Below are 21526 nucleotides of genomic sequence, written 5' to 3'. Positions count from 1 at the left end.
TATTTCTAGTCCCAGCATTTGTTCGTCTATATCTTCAATGAATCATAGTGGGTAATGGTACAAGAGATTGGCGTTGAACATTTTTTGAGAAATGTATGCAACTGTCCATTTCAAAAACCTATTTGTTGTCCCAAAATAGTCCAAGAGGGGGGTGAATTGGACTTTAACAATTTTTCGGCTCTTGCTTGTAGGCTAATGAAAAATTGTGGCTTTGTTCAACTAGGTGCTTTTCAATATAAAATGAAAGTAATATGTGCTTCAACAATGTATTCCTAAGTTGCAATTCAAGTCTTAATCAATGTATATGGCAATATTTGACAAAGCATCCATCATACAATATACAACTAATTTTTCAAGTCACTCAATATGTCCACAAATTTATCAATTCAATCTATTCAACCAACATTCAATATCATGTATATAAGGAAAAATTTAAATTGCACAAAAGTAAAGAGGTTAAGGATAGAGAGATCAAACATAACGATTTTTATAGTGGTTCGACTTAACTAGCCTACATCCACTCTCTCAAAAAACCCTCTTTGAGTCTTCTATCCACTATTTGCTCTTTTGAAGGCAAGAGACCAAAAGCCATTTACAACTTTTCAACACCAAGGTAGCTTGAAACCTTCACAAGTGCTATCACTAGCACTTACTCTCTCAAGCTTCAATAGGTGCTTGTACAATCTCTCTTAAATGCAATTTAATATTTCAACACTTACTCTTACACAATACAAATCAAACTATAAAGAAGAGATGAGTTGATTTGCCAATGGTAGCTCAAAATCTTTAAAGCTCTTGAATGAAAGCAATAAATGAAAAATCAAAGTTGGAGTTCAAATGTAAGCTTTCATCAAGTGTAAATGAAGTAAAGAATGTGTATTTATAGTTCCAAATCATTTTAGACCGTTTGAAACCCTTTTGGAACGTTATACACACTGTCCAAGACAAAATAGCCGTTATTTTGTCCTTTTGTGCGAAGTTGAGCAGCTCTGATAAATTAGCAAACTAATGAAATTTTAGTAGCAGTCAGTAAACTGGTTAGTAAACTAACGTTTTTAGCAAACTCATTAGCAAACTAAAAAATTTAGCAAACCAATTAGCAAACTAAGTCAACAGCTGCGTGTCTCAACTTGCAATGTAAAATGATTTAGACCTTAAAAATGTTTCAATAGTAGTGTCCATGGTCATGATGAGAAAAAGTAATCAGAAAATAAAATTTCATTTTTGAGCTCCATATGACTAAATTCTCATCCATTCTTTTTAAAAAAGACCTAAGACTCAATCTCTAATACTATGCCTTTCATACATTTTCTTTGCATCTTGGCTTCTATAGTCTTGTTCTTTTCTCATTTTGGATTTGTTTTAAAATGCCTTTGAGTATCCTTTCTCCTTAGATGCAACTTCAAGAATTCTTTATGAATAAGACAAAGAATCTACACATCACTTTAAAGTTAGGTTAGATAGATTCTGTTTGAGTTTTGTTATCATCAAAATCAATGCTCATTTTGAGCTACACGGGGTCAACACTATTCAAGAGAAATTATTCAGAAGAGTACATGAAATCTGCAATCAGAATGGTACAGCAACGAGGATTAGTCTTAGGAAACCAAATTATTGAACTTTTTTGAGGCATAAAGAAAGGGATCATGATTACAGCGTAGTGTAACCTTTTAATATGCTGTGGCTGTGCTATTTTCTTGAATTCAAAAATTGTCAACTTATGTGAGCTTGGTATGGTTGCTTTATCTTTATGCAATCAAACAAAAAGAAAAAAAAATTATAATAAATAGATAGGTGAAAAAAGATTTTTTAAAAATCCATTATTCAAGAGTATACAAGAGGCACACATTGCATCTGAACATTATTTTACTATTACAAGATTATACAACTCATCAATAAACTTACATGAAACCCCATTAAGCATAAATCCCTCACCCCTCCAAAACTGCTAAAGTAAAGCTTCTTAACTACAATCACAGGAAATGCAAATATAGCAAATAAATAAAAGTCAACTTAGAACTTCAGCTGCAAAACCCTCAGACGATCGATTAACAGGAATAAAGGATGAAGGTGGTTTGGTCACAGCAATCAGAATATCTGCATAACCAACCACGCCGACTAAAACATCATCGCCATTATCCTCAGTCACCCATACATGGGTTGCCCTGTGAGACAGCATCTGAGCCATGACAGCAGCCAATGAACTCGAAAGTTTACATGTTAGGGGTGCACTTCTGCCCCTATACATGCTCCTGCCAATTCCAAAACTTGAGCTTCCTGGATTGAAACCAATGCTCCTGCTGCTGAATTTCCTTGCTCTTGTTGATCCACCATCATTAAACATATTATTCTCGCCATTTGTTGAGTTGACTGTAAAGTCAGGAAATGATCTTGTAGTCAAATTGTCATCTGCCCCCATCACAAACTGCCCAGCTGAAAGATTGGCTAAAGCCCATGCTGCAGCCAAATAATCACATTTCCATAATCTGGAGGCTGATATTTCCCCTATAATCTTACAGCGACCATCTGGCATGGGCTCAACAATGGCAACAGCGAAGGAGTCTTGCGATAGCTTTTGTGTAGCCTCAATGACTGGAAGCGAGGCCTCAACTGAATGATAGTTCAAGTTAATGGCTCCAAGAGCAGAGATGGAGGAAAGAGGGAGTGGAGCTAGAGCGCCAAGGCAACCAATCAGAAAACGGATGATATCTTCTCTAGAGAGACAACAGAACTTGTCATGGCTGGAACTAGCGGAAGATAAGGAAGGGCGACTGGTGTTGATGGTGAGGTTGTTGCTGGAATCTACATTCTTGAGCCACTTACCATTGTAGAGGATTGAGAATCGTTTACTCATGCCTTTCCATACTGTGCCTTTGGTGACTAGAAGACGCTTTACACCTTGCTTCATCATCTCCAATGCATCAATCAATCTATCAGAAACACCACGAAGTTAATAACTATCCGACCAACATAATAATGAATTATAGTTGTATTTGATTTCACATTTTTAAAAATTTCATACTTAGTGAAGAACTTTTAGCGAAGAACTGTATTTGAAGAACTTTTAGTGAAGAACTGTATTTTCTTACATAATATGTCACGAACTAAAACAACATTCAAACACAAGAAGTAATCTGAAAGAATCCTGTGGCCCTTGAAGAATAGGTGAATGTAACAGAGCCCAATGATAACAAATGTATAATTAAACTAAAGATTTTTTTTTTTTTGAAAAAATAGTTACTACGGCTCAATTCTAAGACTACAAATGAAGGGAAAAGTATTTTGTAAAGAAAAGAGTTCAAAACATCCTAAATCAGCCATAGGGATGCATATTCCTTTCTAAAGAATGTACCCCATCAAATAAGACCTAGCATCTGTCCAAGCCTAATACTCATTCCAAGGTTATCATTTGCATGAGTGCAAGTATTAAAAAAAAAAAAAAAAATCCTTATCCAACGATTTAATCTGACTCTCCATAACCTCACCCTTCATCTGTATCACCACATAGATGTTTATGGCAACCTCTCTATCTTCTATTTAATTCACTTTTGCGGCAACTGTTGCTTCTCGCTCCACAACATGGTTTTAGATGGCAGATGTAAAAACCATCAACTGGAAACGAAGGGGCCATTATTTTTCATTTGCTCTAGTTATTGAAGTTGATAAGTACATAAAGGATAAATCATGGATTCAAGTGTTTATTTGATGTACAATGCTCATCAGATAGTTGCATTTGTTAAATTTTAGCCAACTCCTTGAATATATATTCATTATTTTTTTAAGTACAGTGATAGGCCACAACAGTCGCATTGCTACTGCAACAGCACTGTTTCTGTTACACAAGACACTGACCATAATATAAAATATAAAATACATGCCCCACACTAAGCCCGCTAGGTCCCCCTTTTGAAGGCCTCTAAGCCCGCTAGGCCCCTCTTTTGAAGGCCTCTATGTCATTTCTCCAAATTGATAGCAGCATTGAACCTCAACCTGAATTGATTGCTAGTGAGAATAGTAGTGTTCAGGGGTCATTGTTGGAGAGATTTGCCAGTTGCCAACATAAGATGAACAAGCACCACCACTTAAAAGGGTTTGTGTTTGATCTGTACAAGTAATAAGTTATAACAAAAGACAGGAAGAAGGTAATACATTTGCACTGACTTGACAAAGCACAGTATAAACGTTTAATTGATGAATTGGGTTTTCAAATAGGGAGTACAGAAAGAAAACAATTGGGCTCATATGATTCTTAGAAAATTCAGAGATAAAAGGCGAAGTTATTTCACTTGTCTAATGGTGGTGATATTGGTCCTTTATTAGTCTCAGAAAGCGATTCAGAGGAATATTGGCCATTGGAATCCACCAAAACTATGTAGCCATTGTCAATACTAGACTTCCCAAAATTCACCATTGGCAGACAATGGCAATTCATGAAAACCAGTAATAATTGCTAGCCTATCCTTTACTTGTATCAAGTAGGAAAACAAGTAGCATGCACCATAAGATTTCTCATACACCTAAAGACCAAAAGAACAAAAAGAATCATGATAAGTCTTTCAGCATTTCCAATAGGATTGAATTACTTCATTGTATATTTCCATAAAATTCATGAATAAATCCATAATCCATAGTCATGAATTTGGAAAATTTTCAGGATAGCATTAGAACAAGTAGCTTTTTCACAAATTCTCAGAGCAGCATCATAAACTATAATAAATTTTGATAGAACCCATTTCAAGCACATATTTTTCAATTGGATAAATAAAGAGATCCGTGAAACTAAATAATCCAAGTAGCTGAATCCTAGGCAACCAATAACTACGATAGACAGCAAGAACAGCAAATCAACAACACGTTTCCTCATGAGTATCAAATCCATGCAATGAATCCTTTTTAGCCATTCAGCTATAATTTGAGACCAATTTGAGAGCTAACCTTGTTGCAGGATCAACCTGTTTCAATAGGGAGTTATCAGGAACAACCACCTCAGAAACCGGGGTCTTCATGGCCTTCTCCTGATCCTCCAAGCACTGAGCTCTAGCCAAAAAGGCCACAATATCTAGAGAATTAAGGATTCCCACAAACCTCTGTTGCCTCATTTCGGTATTCTCAATCATACCCACATGCGATCTCCTCTTCCACACGGGAATTCCACAATCCTTCAACTCTCCGATTGCCCGAATCGCCGATTCCACCGTTTCAGTCTCGCAGAATTCCACCACCTCCGGCTTTCCCACCGTCAGATCTCCCACGACATGATATAAAAACACCGAAGCCATCGACATTAACTGTTAAAACAGTACGAGAAAGAGCGAAACTGTTAAAAGGTTATCCTCATTGGATGAAAAATTTTTGAAAAAATGTCAACCATACCTGCCTCAATTGGGTGCCTTTGATGATTCTTGAATTATTGCTGAATATTCGTTCTCACCTTTTCCAACCAAACAGAATCCTGGATAACTACTTTGTAAGAAGAGGGTAGAGATGGAAAATTTTGTCCATTACACTTCGGGCTTTTCTATTTTTACCTGGGAATGAATAAAGCAAAGTTAGTCTATAAAAAAGGCGTCTCCTTTCTCCTCTAGTACTCCAGAAAGTTGAAGAATGAATTGAACAGAAAGAAAGAGGGTATCCAAAGTTACCGGGAGAACCGGCGAGGAGAGTGAAAGCTATAAAAGAGAGTGAAGGAACATGAGGAGAAGGTGAAGACCGGTAATGGGCAAACGATGGAGAGTGAGAAGAAGAAGAAGATTGGTGCTAGTGTTGATGGGTAGGGAAAACAGGATGAAGAAGAAGAAGAGAGATTTAGCCATTGAAGAACAACGGAAGGGAGAAGCCCATGACATGACAGTGGTGAATAACTGAAGTGGTCTGATTTTCTATTTATTAAACATTATAATAAATACGGGAAATTAAGAACACGCAAATCCAGTTTCACGTGGCTTTTATTTGTCTTTTTCATTATTTATTTATCATATAATAAGTTAAAACAAAAATAAAAATTCAAAGTGTGGGGCAAAGTTTATTCCTGTCAGTATCTGAGTGTCCCCCATCTCGTTCTGTTGTCCGTACTTTGGCTTCATAGAGAAAGATGGGTTTCAGGTCTCCCTTTGGTGCTTTTCATTTACGCCTACCAAGTACTGCCACTTAACTTCTGAACCTCTCTCGAGTTCTTCTTCTTCTTCTTCTGCTGTTTGCGAAGTGTTGCTTTTCTGCCTGCGACGGCTTTGTTCCTGCATTGAAAGAAAAGCATTTCTTAAGAGGAAATGCGTGTCCAACTTTCGCAATTTCTGGATACGGCCCAACACGTTTCCCTGCTGTGTCCCTGTCGGAAAACGGAAACGTTTCCGAAACGGAAAACTTCAGAGGATGCCGTTTCCGTGCTTCAGAGATCCAAATGATGAATTTCTTTGGCCATGGAACCTTTTGTTACAAATCAAAGTGTGGAGATCAACATCAGTGTTGGTCATTGGTAGCAATGAACTAAGCTTCACCTAACATCTGTCTTCAGCCGTTGGAATTGATTTTTCTGATAATTTGTTACATGGGGAGATTCCGGATGGCCGATTTGGACTGCAAGGTTTGGCGTACCTCAACTTATCATACAATTTTCTTGATGGTAAGGTTCCAGGTTTAGAGAAGATGTCGAGTTTGATGGTTTTGGATTTGTCACGTAATTCTTTGTCAGGCCAGATCCCATGGAAGATCTCCGGTCTTAAAGATCTTACACACTTGAATTTGTCATATAACAGTTTATCTTGATTTGTTCCCCAGAAAGAAGGCTATCGGAGGTTTCCAGGAGCTTTTGCTGGGAATCCAGGCTTGTGCTTGGAGTCCTTTGGTGGAGGGTGCAGCACAGCTAGCCTTCCAGCAGTTCCTAGGAAGTCATCTGAAGAAATAGAAGGTCCAATTTCTGTTTGGGTCTTCTGCCTGAGTGCTTTTGTTAGCTTCTATTTCGAGGAAGAAATTATGTTCTCCATACAAAAAGTTTAGCCCAGTTTATGTGAATGTTAGTGAATTTGTGTTCATCCTCGTCTTTGTTGAAGTAGCATAGTGCTCTTGTATACGAGTTATCTTAAGATTATTCAATACTGCAAGTTGTGACTTTTAGATGATGAAGAGCTAAGCCATCGAGTTTTTGTCACCTCCTCTACGATGACGATTGATGTTACCCAGACTGATTGCTACTGATGAAGATTTAAATTGTAGTTCAAGAAAAAAAAAGATTTAGTATTGGCTATCATAATGAAAAGCTTGCCCTGGAGTGAAAATGTCTCCAAATCACGCCATCGGATGTCTATATCGACTCGATCATGCCATCCAATTTTTAACATTAATTAGGTTCTCAGCCATGTGATTTAAACTAAGATTGATTCTAACCTGTTGACTGCTCCTTTCCCGAGGAAAAACAATTACAGAGATTAAATGCGAAATAGAGAATCAACATCTTTCATTATGTAAATTTGGGATATACACTATTCCAAATGTCCCACTGCTATAACGTGACGTTAACCCAAAGAAGTTGGCCTAATATTGTGAACTAAATTAGAAACTAAAAAGAATATTAATGGATACATTTCTCTCCCTCATATGTTTTCCCAAACGTTAAATTCACATCCGCCAGCATCCTAAAGAGCATATACTGTACAAGCTGGCAAATGGCGATGGCAAATCAAGATGACTCCTCAGTGAACCAGTTTAGTCTCTTTTGAGGCCAAGAGTTTTGGTCGGCTGCAAGACACATTCAAAAGTGTCAATCAGGGGGACAGGAGCAAAATCTGCACGCACATGCTTCTAAGAATTCTGATCTCCAAATTCCATCATGCAAAACCTCCATGGTTCATGTCTTAATATCTGATTGGCCCATCCAGGCTTCCTGATGCAAACTGAAAACACAAAGACAAGGGACCTCTTTAGAACCAATATCCAATCTCTTCCTCTCTCTGGCATGATATTGTGTATGTAGGGTGGGTGAGTGGGCTATGTGTTTGTGTGTGTGTGTGTGAGAGAGAGAGAGAGAGAGACAGATTTCAAAGGTGAAATATCATATTAGAAGGCAAAATGAAATAACAAGATAAGCTAAAATAACAGCTCAACAATTTTCTGTTTTGCTCCACAACAAGAAAAAGGAAGATAAACACGTGGCCTTTCATCATATGCAAGGACTGAGGAGTCGAGATCAAACAGAAAAAAATATTTTAATTGAATCATGTTAAATAATGGAAAACATCTCCATTATTGCCGCAAATACGCCAGTATGCAATGCTCAATACCATATGCATACATCATGTTGATACTTGATAACAATTGCCATTTTAGCTTATAATTTGGTGGCATATTGAAACAAAGTTTACCAATCTAAATGTTTCAGAAACTACTTTTAGTGATTACCTGTTGAACAATTGGATTGGTTGATGCAGTGAATTTGTAACGACCCAGTCCAGCCCAGTCAGTATTGTCCGCTTTGGCCCGTGGGCCTCACGGATTTGTCCTTGGGAGGTTTCGCTCCCAAAAGCGCGCTGACCAGTTTAGGCTGACCCCCACATATATGGCCCAGATTCCCTTCTCCCATTTCCGATGTGGGACGGGCGGCACCTGCAGGCGTTACGTATCGCCGTCCCCACAGTCCGTTACAACCCACCAACTTCCGCTGGGGGCGTCCTCGCTCCCACTCGTACTGGAGGGAGTCCGGCTCTGATACCAATTGTAACGACCCAGCCCAGCCCAGTCAGTATTGTCCGCTTTGGCCCGTGGGCCTCACGGATTTGTCCTTGGGAGGTTTCGCTCCCAAAAGCGCGCTGACCAGTTTAGGCTGACCCCCACATATATGGCCCAGATTCCCTTCTCCCATTTCCGATGTGGGACGGGCGGCACCTGCAGGCGTTACGTATCGCCGTCCCCACAGTCCGTTACAACACCGGAAAAGTCTCCGAATTTGATCGAGATTTTGGCTACCCCACCATTGTTAGGCATCCCGAGCACGTTCCCGAAGTCGGAATCGGCAAAGGTAAACCCGAACCTTGTTTTTTTCGTAATTTTCTAGTGCTTAAATAGGATTAAAAATCCATAAAATATTCGTGATAGCTTAGAAAATTACGATTCTTTTTGCAATAGCTTAGTAATATTGCTAAGGACCGCGGGGCAAAGTTTTATAATTTTTAGAGCTTGTTTGAGCAGTTTTTGCAAAAATGATCAATAATAAGGACTAAATTGAAATTTTGCGTATTGTGATGGGTGATTGATTTGATGGGCCTGGGAGGTGTGTGATATGATTGAACTGTTGATATATGGATTGTGAATATAGAAGTGCGTTTTAGCCCTTTTGCGGGTTGGGTAGGTCCTAGGTATAGGGAGACTGGATTTTCGCACGACTTAGGGCGTAATTGGTCTTTTCTTTGCTTGTATTGAGTCGATTGTATTAAATAAATGTAATATGATTATCGGTGAGCCGATGCCTTCTTCCTCCGCCCGGCCCACAGTGATTGTCGTCAAGTGCGTGAGTAAAATATTAATTTTAATTATAATTTCGATATTATTATATGTTCAGCATGCCCATGCATCATTTATATGCATATATTTATGTAGTTAAACTCTAGGCACGATTTATGTTGCATTCATAACTGTTAAAGTGCCATGAATGGTGTTGCGGTAATTTGGAGCAGTGTGCGTGCGTTGGCGTGCGTGTGATGTGGTGTGGACTATGGATAGGACGGGTAGACACGGCTTGAGTTCTTGGGACCGGTCCTTGGGTAGACACGGCTTGAGTTCTTATTGGGACCCGATTTGGTATTTAAGTGGAAGTCCGAAATGAGTTCTTGGCACGATTGGATTTAAGAGAGTGTATAGGATCGGCTCCATATACTATGAATGATGTTACAGGGTGTGTGAGTGCTCCAAATTACCTTTTTGATGCTATGATGTGAAAATGTTGTTTATGTTGCATTTCACTCTACAGGGTGCATTAGTTCAGATAGTTATAGAGATTATAGTTAAGATTGATATTTTACTCTCTGAGTGACGCTCACTCTGTTCAAAAATTTTTACAGGCCACAGGAGGATATTTTATTCTGGGTTAACCTGCTTTTATCCTTCGCAGGTTGTTTATCCATGTTTGTGTAATTTTATTTACTCCTAGAATTTCCGCATGTGTTAGCAGTATTTATTTGAATTTGGTCTGTAATATTTTTATCATGTTGGACACAGAAACTTAAATATGTTATGCATGTTGATGGATTGGATGAGGGAGCTGAGCTCCCATTTATTTTATGTTGATGAGTATGTGGAGGGTGAGCTGAGCTCCCCAATTGAGTATTTATTGTGTTTACAGGTCGGGTGAGTCAAAAACTCCCCGTTGGAAAGTCCATTTTATGGTCGGACTCTGTCCGTTTGGTTTCTTGAAATTGGGCCCAAATGGGCCTTAGAGTTGGGTTAATGAACAGTTAGGCTTACTACGGGCCTCGGGGGCTTTAGGCTGGCCAGTCCTAGTCTTGGTCCGCCCCAGAGGTTGGGTCGTGACAAATGTGGTATCAGAGCTTAGGCTCCAGATTCTTAGGGAATGTTCATCTAAAGTGTTGGGAAGAGTCTACTAGGAGTCACATGCGGAGTATAGGATTCTGTTTCGTCTTTTCCTGTAATTCTTTGTTTCTAGATTCTACGTTATACCTCGGGAAATATAAGATTACCTCAGTTAGTGTCTTGATTTTCGTGGAGTACATAGAAACATGAAATAGATTTAGCAAACTTATTGAGATCTACCTTGGAAACACGTACTCCAATAAATACTATATTTTCGTCAGTATGGGTTTAAATGGTGTGCCCATTTCGTGCAAGGCACGAGTACATAAAAGTGAGTCTTGAAAGTACAGTTGCCCTAGATAAGTATGAGGATACTATTGGCGGTCATCGGTGGATGACCAGCATGAATAAGTTTATAATAATAGAAGATTCAAGAGAGATAAGAGATTAAGAGACCTAGTCCGCCGGGGCGTATCGTAGTAACTATACAATATTCTCGATGTCCATTACGTAGCTGCAGATTCTGATCGACATGAGATTATTGTGTAGAGCTGCGTACTTCCCTGTAGTGCTTATGATGAGGATGTTGCAGGCAGTCTCTGTTTTGGTACAGTAATGCCAGAACAGAGTTCTATATCTACAAAGGAGTTGGGAACTCTTGGTTAGGGATCTAGAGCTAGAATATCGAAGGTCACAGTTGGGTGGTAACTAGAGTCAGTGACAGATTACCTAGCATGAGCTAGAGTTACAGTAAGAGTTGCTATCAGACCAGAGATTTCGAACTAGTTGCAAAGTAAATGTGACACCTATAGAGTGAGACCATCTAGTCTTCGGTATGGAATTTTGGATGGTTTTTGCAGTATGACAAACATTTTGCTTAGAGTTTAGTGAGAATAGTATACCTTGTGTGTATCAGTATGGAATAAAGTACAACCCTACTACCTAGAGAAGGTCGAAACTATGAATTTATGATTTCTGAGCTATGATATGATAAGAGAGACATTAGTTTGACATGGTTTTGGGCAAGGTGGTAAATGTAGTACCTTTGTTGCGACAAGTTAGGAGTATAGTCCTATCTTTTGAAGGGATCGAAAGTTATTACTAATAATGGTGACCCACAAAATAGTGCGGATGGGACTGTAGAGTGTGGTAGAGAGTAGTTGGCTCGGGTATCCTGGAGAGGATACAAGTTCCATTATAGGAATCATATATAATCAGATCACGATGGATGTAAATCCTTTGAATTGGATGACGGGTTTTGGTGCCCGAAATCTTAAGTTTTAGAATTGAGTAAACATGGAAAATAATAATAATAAAAATAATAATAAATAAAATTACTGCAGAATCAGTTCTCGAGGTAGTAAGGGTATTATGTAAGCTAAAGGATAAGAATAGAAATCATACGATAAAGGTATGACTGCAATTTCCTGAGTTCCTTTCTGACTTCATATTGTTCAAACAGTAGTATAATCTAATTATAATAGTGTTAAGAGTAATAAATTAGCGAAGATAAATCACAGAAGGCGATGACAGAGAAAGTGTAGAATGAAAATTGGGATAATTGATTACGATGCAATATAATCTAAGTGCTAGTGGGAGTACTAGCTAGAGTGGTCAAAGGACCAAATCGAGTAGCAGGACATATGATAACGCGATAGAGACTCTGAAAGATATAGTTAGCAAGTACAGCTGTTATGTTAGGAAGAAGAATGGAACCAGGGATAGAATAGTCAAGTTCTATTTTGGGTAAGACAAAGGAAATAAATGAAAGGACAACCTAAAGAGCGCATAATAAAAGGAACAAAGTTAAGATATAGGATAGACTAAGTGTTATTCTTGGCAAGGAGAATGACAAGGATGGAAAACCCAAAATGGGACCACATTAGTGAGAAAAGTGATGGAGGTATGGAATACAATAATAATGAGTAAATGTTAGAAGGTGTGTGATGGTATTGCGGACTACCTAAATAGGTAGAGAAAGAGAAGTTAGTAAGCAGTAAGTTGAATAAAAGTCAGTCTAAGGGATCAAATAGGTATGATGAGAGGAAAAGAATGATAGATAATGACACATAGGTTTTAGGTAAGACTTTTGAGATAGTGAGAAGGTAGTTAGAGGTTCGTTATGAATGTCAGGCAAACATTTTTAGTGTGATCAACAGAATCACTTTGCAGTGAAGCAATAACAACAGAGCAACAGTAGGGGTAGAATAAAAAGTAACAAGTATGGATGGTAATAAATCACTAGAAAGTTTAAGGATCAAATTAATGACCATAGATAAGAGTGGAATTAGTGTTGAAAGAATCTATTAGCGAGAGAAATCTTTCAGGATTCAACAAGGGTTAAGGGCACAATATAAACTATAATAGATATGAATCATAGGTCGAGTATAAGTAAAGTTAATAAATTATAAAATATTATGTCAGGAAGGACGATGGTATAGTAAAGGATTCATGCAGATGATACCTTATAGGCAGAGCACAATTGTGCTAAGAGATGATGAGATTTGAAGAGAAAAACTAAGAAACATAGGTTAAACATTATTATATGGACAATCGGGCGTAGTTGAATATAGAGGATATTTTTCTTTCTTTTCAAGTTTAGCTCGTGTTTTTGATTCCAGAGCGTTATATAAGGAGCGAGGCAAGGAGACCTAGTTATTTGAGATTTTGATAGGCACCAATTCATATACAATTTCCTGATATGAGAATGACAGTAAGTGCATACCTAGTGTTAAGTATGAAAGGACGATCAGAGTAATGACAGGAGTTAAATTGAGTTAGCTACTAAGGCTTGCGACTGTTTTAAACTATGAGCTAGATGAAGTACTATTTATGGATGAGTTTCAATAGATGAAATTGTTGCTGATGGGTAATTTGAGATTGAAGTTTAGAAAGCTATGGGCAGTATATATGATTATATTAAGGAGAATGAACACGTGAAGTATCTTGTTTGGAATTAAGGCATAACACATATTTCCTACAGCCGTGTTAGTTCAGATGGAACTTATAGTTTATGGGGCTCATATTCATCCAGGATAAGCAATTTCCTACCAAGGCTGGTAGGGAATAATAATGTTCTGATAGTTAAGTTGGAAAAAAAGGGGGTACAAAAAAAATTCTCTATGGGTAATTATAAGTGTTACATAAGGTGAAGAATGTGCTGGTAGGAGTACATCATAGGGTTAGAATTCTCGAAGTAATGAAACTAGTAATCAAGATAAGACTAAGAAATAAAAAGAAAGTTAAAGTTGATGATGGGATAGACATCTTTGAAGGAAAATGTGTAAGGATGAGATAGGACTAAAATTAAGGAATAAGTACAGCAGGTTGAAAAGATACTAACAATACCAAAAATAGGAAAAAGGGAAGTGGATAAGATCCAAAGGACAGGAAGAGAGCTCGATAGAGTCAGTTATAATGATGAGGATAAGGAGTGTCTAACCACTGCCCCTGTGTTAACACTACTTATGAGTGGTGAAGGATACACCGTGTACTATGAAGCCTTCAGAGTTGGCCTAGGGTGTGTTTTGATGCGGAATGGAAAAGTAGTGGCTTATGCTTCAAGGCAGCTGAAGAGGCATGAGCAGAACTATCCCACCCATGATTTGGAAATGGCGGCTGTAGTCTTTGCACTAAAAATCTGGAGACACTACCTGTATGGTGAAGTGTGCGAGATATACACCGACTATAAGAGTTTGAAGTACATCTTCCAACAGAGGGATTTAAACTTGAGACAGAGGAGATGGATGGAGCTTCTGGAAGACTATGATTGCACCATCGGTACCACCACAGGAAGGCCAATGTAGTAACAGTCGTTAAGCGAGAAAATCTTAGCGGTTTGGCGCACATTTCAGCAGAGAAGAGACCGTTGATTCAAAAAGTACATGAGTTGATGGATCAAGGTTTAATCCTAGATCTTTTAGATGAGGGGGTCTTGTTGGCTCATTTTTCAGTGAGGCCAGACTTGCGAGATAGAGTTAGAGTTTCCCAACACAGAGACCAACAATTAATGAAGATCATAGAAAGAGTACAGCAGGGTGAAGGTGGTGAGTTTGGATTTGCCAATGATGGCGTCCTAGTGCAAGGTTCTAGGATATGTGTGCCCGATGTGGACAATCTCAGAAATGAAATCATGCATGAGGCACACTATACAGCATGCAGTGTCCACCTGAGTTCCACCAAGATGTACCATGATGTGAGAGATAGCTCGGTGGAATGGCATGAAGAGAGGCATAGCAGACTTTGTGTCCAAGTGCTTGACTTGTCAAAAGGTGAAGTTTGAACACCAGAGACCGTCAGGGAAGTTGCAAGAGCTCCCTATCCCAGAATGGAAGTGGGAAATGATTACTATGGATTTTGTGACTGGGTTGCCTCGTACCACGCGAGGATATGATTCGATATGGGTAATTGTAGACCGTCTAACCAAATCAGCTCACTTCTTGCCTGTGAAGACTACATATTACGTGGGCACGATACACGGCTCTACATTAGAAATAGTCGATTGCATGGAGTTAGGCTTCCATAATATTTGACAGAGGGCCCATTCACTTCTCGATTTTGGAGAAAGTTGCGGAGGCACTTGGCACCTGTTGAACTTGATGCGGCTTTCCACCCTCGCAGACGGACGGTCGAAAGGACAATCCAAACACTGGAAGACATGCTTCGCATGAGTGTTTTGGATTTTGGAGGTCAATGGGATGAGCAGCTAGCTTTGGTGGAGTTTGCCTACAACAACAGTTATCACTCCAGCATAGGGATGCCACCCTATGAGGCACTATATGGAAGAAAGTGTAGGTCTCCTCTGTGTTGGACGGAAATGGGGGAAGCGAAGGTGCATGATGTAGATCTAGTGCAGAACACTTCAGAGATAGTTCCTTTAATCGAGGAGCAGCGACTTTCGATGGCGAGAAGAGTTATGCGGACCCAGACGGAGGATGTGGAGTTTGCGGTGGCGACTATGTATTCCTGAAGGTTTCTCCAATGAAGGGAGTCGTGAGATTTGGAAAGAAGGGCAAGTTGGCAGCTCGGTATATTGGACCTTTTGAGGTTACTGATAGAGTTGGAGCAGTTGCCTACCGGTTGGAGCTACCACCCAACCTTTCTCACGTTCATCCCATGTTTCACATCTCCATGCTCAGGAAATACATTCCCGATCCTTCTCATGTACTACAGTCGGATGTAATAGAACTAAAGGAGAACTTGACATTTGAGGAGCAACCTGTAGCCATAGTGGACTACCAAGTGAGATAGCTAAGATCAAAACAGATCCCTATGGTTAAGGTTTTGTGGAGGAGCCAGTCAGTGGAAGAGTGCACCTGGGAGTCAGAACGGGACATGCGTAGCAAGTACCCTTATCTGTTCAATGTGTAATCATGTACTTTATTCTGCCTTGTGTAAAATTCGAGGACGAATTTTCTGTAAGGGGGGAAGAATGTAACACCCCTGATTTTTATATATATTATTATTGGGCTTCGTGTAGGTATCCTCAATTCGCGGAAATTCGACAATTGTCCGGATCTGTGAATTTCCGGCCAGACAGATCAGCTACCGGAAAAGTCTCCGAATTTGATCGAGATTTTGGCTACCCCACCATTGTTAGGCATCCCGAGCACGTTCCCGAAGTCGGAATCGGCAAAGGTAAACCCGAACCTTGTTTTTTTCGTAATTTTCTAGTGCTTAAATAGGATTAAAAATCCATAAAATATTCGTGATAGCTTAGAAAATTACGATTCTTTTTGCAATAGCTTAGTAATATTGCTAAGGACATGAGGCAAAGTTTTATAATTTTTAGAGCTTGTTTGAGCGGTTTTGCAAAAATGATCAATAATAAGGACTAAATTGAAATTTTGCGTATTGTGATGGGTGATTGATTTGATGGGCGGGAGAGTGTGTGATATGATTGAACTGTTGATATATGGATTGTGAATATAGAAGTGCGTTTTTAGCCCTTTTGCAGGTTGGGTAGGTCCTAGGTATAGGGGAGACTCTGCCGGATTTTCGGCACGACTTAGGACGTAATTGGTCTTTTCTTTGCTTGTATTGAGTCAGATTGTATTAAATAAATGTAATATGATTATCGTGGCCGATGACCTTCTTCCTCCGCCGCCACAGTGATTGTCGTCAAGTCTGTGAGTAAAATATTAATTTTAATTATAATTTCGATATTATTATATGTTCAGCATGCCCATGCATCATTTATATGCATATATTTATGTAGTTAAACTCTAGGCACGATTTATGTTGCATTCATAACTGTTAAAGTGCCATGAATGGTGTTGCGGTAATTTGGAGCAGTGTGCGTGCGTTGGCGTGCGTGTGATGTGGTGTGGACTATGGATAGGACGGGTAGACACGGCTTGAGTTCTTCGCTGGGACCCGGTCCTTCGGGGTAGACACGGCTTGAGTTCTTCGCTGGGACCCCGATTTGGTATTTAAGTGGAAGTCCGAGCTGAGTTCTTCGCTGGCACCAGATTGGATTTAAGAGAGCTGTATAGGGGATCAGCTCCCATATACTATGAATGATGTTACAGGGTGTGTGAGTGCTCCAAATTACCTTTTTGATGCTATGATGTGAAAATGTTGTTTATGTTGCATTTCACTCTACAGGGTGCATTAGTTCAGATAGTTATAGAGATTATAGTTAAGATTGATATTTTACTCTCTGAGTCGAACGCTCACTCCTGTTCAAAAATTTTTACAGGCCACAGGAGGATATTTTATTCTGGGTTAACCTGCTTTTATCCTTCGCAGGTTGTTTATCCATGTTTGTGTAATTTTATTTACTCCTAGAATTTCCGCATGTGTTAGCAGTATTTATTTGAATTTGGTCTGTAATATTTTTATCATGTTGGACCTGTAAACTTAAATATGTTATGCATGTTGATGGATTGGATGAGGGAGCTGAGCTCCCATTTATTTTATGTTGATGAGTATGTGGAGGGTGAGCTGAGCTCCCCAATTGAGTATTTATTGTGTTTACAGGTCGGGTGAGTCAAAAACTCCCCGTTGGAAAGTCCATTTTATGGTCGGACTCTGTCCGTTTGGTTTCTTGAAATTGGGCCCAAATGGGCCTTAGAGTTGGGTTAATGAACAGTTAGGCTTACTACGGGCCTCGGGGGCTTTAGGCTGGCCCAGGTCCTAGTGCCGGTCCGGCCCATAGGTTGGGTCGTGACAGAATTCATGAGTTATCCCTTGCCAAACAATCTTTCCTTCATAAAGAAACAACAACCTATATACACAGAATAATTAGCATATACATATTGGAAAATATAAGCAGATCACAGCAGCTCTGGCTGCAGCTTACCTGTTACCTGTCAACAGCCCTCCCAATGGTGCTATGTTGATGAGCAACAACCATATAAGATGCAATTTTCCCTGGCTTCCCAACTGCATCTTCTTCTATCATATGGACAGAACGGATGAGGTCTTCTACTACAGTAGATGCAATTGGATCAAGTCCAGCAGTTGGTTCATCATACAAAAGCACCTGTTCAGGAATAAGAAAGACAGTTAAAAAAAAAAAAAAAAAAAATTCAGCAAAATCTATATCCCATACAGGTGGTTGTTTTTTTATTTTTTATTTTTACCCTTCATGGAGCACCAGGACCAGAAATAAATCTAACTGAATTTTATTTCACCCTCCAAACTTGTAAATATTAATGGAAATTGGAATAGCAGTAGAGAGCTAAAAACCAATACATCCAGAAATATTACCCCTAGCCTTATCAGTCTTACTAAACCTCTTCATCTCTTTTGCCTTATAGTCCAAGCATTACAGGGAACAGTGAAGATCAAATTACAAATCTCCTTCAAGAAAATAAAGGCTGGTATTCACTCAGTTGCTTATCGTACCTCTGGCTCTATTGACTCCTTTGTGATATCACAAATTATAGAGCCAGCCAAGGCAACTCTTTTCTTCATTCCACCTGACAACTCTGAAGGTAATCGATCTTCAACTCCCTGAACAAAAATTATGTAGGAATTTTGATCAATCAGAAAACTGAAGAGTTCTGCATCTGCAGAGGAAGCATTAAGATAATAGAGGAGAGAAAGGGAAACTCAACTCAACTCAACTCAACTAAGCCTTTATCCCAAAAATTTGGGGGGGAGAGAAAGGGAAAGTGATGAAATATAGTTGGCAAGCATTACTTAGTGTCACGAATAAAAGCCAGTTTCTAAGCTTTGGAAGGAATTGGACTTTATTGATCAATTAATGCATTGGAAGAGAAACCACATGTCGCCTTAACCTATTAAATTAAGCATACAGTAACCGAAGTTGACTCCAAGTATAACACTGAGAAGATAATCATCTGATTACGTACAAACTCTAAATTTACAGTCCAAGGAGCTTACCTTCAAACCTACAGCAGCCAATGTTTCCTTTACAAGCTCTGAGATTTGTTCCTCTCCCATGTTTGAGTTTTCATATCTAAGCAATTCAAAAATATTAAGCAATTCAGGTATTCTTTTCCCAAATAGACTTACACTGAAACCATGCTATCAGTCCCAAGTCACAAAGAGAAAAGAGTAATGTCGAGATCTCTTACAATAGGAAACCAACATTTTCACGTACAGTCAAAGAATCGAAAAGAGCTGCACTTTGAAACACCTGTGATAAGTGGAGAAGGAAATAAAATTACTAACAAACAGCACAAGAGAGTCCATATTGCTATTTGCAACTCAATTGAAATTTACCAATCCAATTCGAAGCCCTGATATATCCTGATCACTAATTAAACCATCTCTCTTTCTACCTCGGATATAAACCTCCCCCTGCTCATCAGACATCAGATATATGTTAGTTTAAAAGTTATAGAAGTATCTAAATTCTAAGGCACAAAACTAATTCACATCCTGATTATTCATCTTGTCTGGAGCAAGAAGTCCTGCAATAATCTTCAATATTGTAGATTTCCCAGTCCCTGAAGGTCCAATAATACCAACTGCTTCACCATGTCTAATCTATACAAGTGAAAAAAAAAAAAAAAAATCAATTATGTAAAAAAAGTGGGAAAATCTGAACATAAAGCAAAAGGTAGAGGGAACCTCAGATTTAACTGATCAACTAATCACCTTCTAATAGCAGTTCTAAAAAATCATTGCAAAACAATTCAAATTTAAATTTATGCCACATTAATTGAATTATGGACCAACAGTATCTACATGAAGCAAATCAGAGTCTTCCTTTGTACCCCATCATAAACCTCATAAAACATGTCAAACATCAACAAAGAGTTAATAAGAGCAGGATGCAACTCTAAAATTGTTCATAAGATCAAACTGATAATACAGCCAATTCACAAAATGCTCACTTTCTAGACAACAGGGATAGTCCAGGCATTGGTTCCCTAAAGCTTGAAATCAGTAAACAACAATTCAATGGGTAAATCAAACAGCCAATAGTTGGCTCCTAAACAGCCAATACACAAAATGCTCCTAAATCTTGCTGGCGCTTCAAATGGTTGGTTAATTACCAGGTAATTAAGAATCAAAAACTAAAATCTTGCACTAAAGGCTTTAGCTCAACAAAAACTAGTTGTTACCATAATTTCTTGTACATTGTTTGGTGCAAGCAAACCACAAATAGAAGTTAAAAATAGCTTAATGCCACTCAGAAGTTGAACCATAAACAGCACAAAAAATGACTTTTACTACAAGAATGTTGACTGAGTTAATATGCTGTGCATAACAGTCACATATCATCATTTGCCATAGAAAGAACCTTACGGGAAAAAAAAGAAAAAAAGAAAGAGAACATGCGAAGTTAAAACAAAATACCTTGAAGCTCACACCTCTCAGAATATCCTTCTCCCCAAATGACTTGTAGACATTTTTACATTCAATTAGAACATCAGAATCATCCTCCGGTTCCATTACCGTCTCCAAATGCTCTGATTTATACAAATTCTGGTCACATCAAAAAGAAAAGATAAGAAAAAATCATAAGAAACTAACACAAATTAAAGTTAAAGACAGAGCAAAATGATCCTTTTTTCATAGTTCTATTAAGCACAAAGGAAACAAAAACTGAAATATCAAAATGTGAAAGAAACAAAAATCAAATAAAAAATCACAAAAATTAAAAACAATTTTCACAAAGAAACTAAATTTCATATTTAGCGTTAGGGATTTACATTGAATTTTGTTGCAGGATATTCATCACTGCCTATGTTCCACGGAGGTGCCATACAAGCACACACAACTTTTCTCTGCTCATTTCTCGGTTTATAACATAACGAAGTGATTGTGCCCGCACTCCAAATAGAGAATCTAGTAGACCGAGTAGAACCATGCGGTAATGTAGCAGGAAACAACATTGATCCAGACAAGGAAGCCATACTTTGCGGAGGCACTTAAGGTTCTGAATGGTGATTCTACTGGTTCTGAAGCACACCCATATAGATCTTCAGGCCAAAAATTACAAAAACATAAACAATATCCAAAATGAGGAGGGTAAACAGGTTATGGGTGAAGGAAATTGCAATTTTCAAGCAAACCCAGAGGCAAAGAAATCGAATTTCACCATTAAATTGAAATTCAACAAAGGCAAACAAACATGTGTTTTTGAGAGAGGCCAAAATCCACAAAGCAATGAAATGCCGCCATCGAAACTGAATCCCAAATGAGATATCATAGAAAAACAACAATAATAAAAGAAACAAGAAAGCCAGCCAAGAACCAAAGAGGCAAACCAATGTGAACCCAAAAATAAGATTGGAAAAGTAAACAATTATACAAAATAACACGTTTTTCTCGTGCTTATGAAAGAACGATATTGCGGGCGTCGCAATCTTGCTTATGGTTAGGTGAGCCGAGCTCGCTTTGGACGCAGCTTTTCCGTCTGCTTCTTTCAGGGAAATTTGTCTCTCCTCCCGGAAAGAGCACAGCGGGAGGAGGAGGGAAACCTTTGGGAGATGGATCTTATGACCCGACCCGGTTAGGGTGTATAAAGCGCTTGCAAGCGCATTTTCTATAGGGCTTCGTTTTAATGGATAACTAATTAAAAGTAAGC

At 38.7% G+C, this 21526-nt stretch overlaps 3 protein-coding genes across 5 annotated transcripts; 1 reads left to right on the top strand and 2 right to left on the bottom strand.

The window, feature by feature from the left end:
- Positions 1-1791: 1791 nt before the first annotated feature.
- LOC110665611 (CBS domain-containing protein CBSX6) lies at positions 1792-5988 on the bottom strand. 3 transcript variants are annotated; one of them, XM_021825817.2, is made up of 4 exons: positions 5643-5973; positions 5374-5528; positions 4936-5288; positions 1792-2930 (listed from the first exon to the last, which is right to left on the bottom strand). In XM_021825817.2, the coding sequence occupies exons 3-4, from the start codon at positions 5283-5285 to the stop codon at positions 2009-2011; spliced, it is 1272 nt and encodes a 423-aa protein (XP_021681509.2). In that variant the 5' UTR covers positions 5286-5288; positions 5374-5528; positions 5643-5973; the 3' UTR covers positions 1792-2008. The 3 variants fall into 3 exon arrangements, with proteins under 3 accessions (XP_021681509.2, XP_058000616.1, XP_021681506.2); XM_058144633.1 differs by having other exon boundaries at positions 5374-5988; XM_021825814.2 differs by having other exon boundaries at positions 5378-5977.
- A 23-nt stretch (positions 5989-6011) lies between these two features.
- Positions 6012-7119, top strand: LOC110665645 (receptor-like protein CLAVATA2). Its single transcript, XM_058144634.1, has 2 exons — positions 6012-6619; positions 6775-7119. The coding sequence occupies exons 1-2, from the start codon at positions 6545-6547 to the stop codon at positions 6991-6993; spliced, it is 294 nt and encodes a 97-aa protein (XP_058000617.1). The 5' UTR covers positions 6012-6544; the 3' UTR covers positions 6994-7119.
- A 314-nt stretch (positions 7120-7433) lies between these two features.
- On the bottom strand, positions 7434-20867 carry LOC110666676 (protein TRIGALACTOSYLDIACYLGLYCEROL 3, chloroplastic-like). Its single transcript, XM_058144635.1, has 11 exons — positions 20649-20867; positions 20293-20421; positions 19366-19476; positions 19210-19287; positions 19062-19123; positions 18868-18943; positions 18367-18474; positions 17826-18001; positions 17694-17743; positions 8392-8426; positions 7434-7886 (listed from the first exon to the last, which is right to left on the bottom strand). Exons 1-11 carry the CDS (start codon positions 20850-20852, stop codon positions 7848-7850), a joined length of 1068 nt encoding a protein of 355 aa, XP_058000618.1. The 5' UTR covers positions 20853-20867; the 3' UTR covers positions 7434-7847.
- Between the last annotated feature and the right edge of the window lie 659 nt (positions 20868-21526).

This window comes from Hevea brasiliensis, chromosome 3 (assembly GCF_030052815.1).
Source record: "Hevea brasiliensis isolate MT/VB/25A 57/8 chromosome 3, ASM3005281v1, whole genome shotgun sequence".
In the NCBI taxonomy this organism is placed as follows: domain Eukaryota; kingdom Viridiplantae; phylum Streptophyta; class Magnoliopsida; order Malpighiales; family Euphorbiaceae; genus Hevea; species Hevea brasiliensis.
The sequence above is the reverse complement of the archived record's forward strand: the minus strand, read 5'-3'. Positions and strand labels throughout refer to the sequence as shown.

Excerpts from the sequence above, each read along its gene's own strand:
- LOC110665611 (XM_058144633.1), bottom strand. The coding sequence starts at position 5,285 with ATGTCGATGGCTTCGGTGTTTTTATATCATGTCGTGGGAGATCTGACG. Across the intron at positions 2,931-4,935 it reads CAGGTTGATCCTGCAACAAG|ATTGATTGATGCATTGGAGA; the intron begins GTTAGCTCTCAA and ends TGTTTCTGATAG.
- LOC110665645 (XM_058144634.1), top strand. The coding sequence starts at position 6,545 with ATGGGGAGATTCCGGATGGCCGATTTGGACTGCAAGGTTTGGCGTACC. Across the intron at positions 6,620-6,774 it reads ATCATACAATTTTCTTGATG|AAAGAAGGCTATCGGAGGTT; the intron begins GTAAGGTTCCAG and ends TTTGTTCCCCAG.
- LOC110666676 (XM_058144635.1), bottom strand. The coding sequence starts at position 20,852 with ATGGCTTCCTTGTCTGGATCAATGTTGTTTCCTGCTACATTACCGCAT. Across the intron at positions 20,422-20,648 it reads ATCCTGCAACAAAATTCAAT|AATTTGTATAAATCAGAGCA; the intron begins GTAAATCCCTAA and ends TGATGTGACCAG. Across the intron at positions 19,288-19,365 it reads ACAAGATGAATAATCAGGAT|GGGGAGGTTTATATCCGAGG; the intron begins GTGAATTAGTTT and ends TCTGATGAGCAG.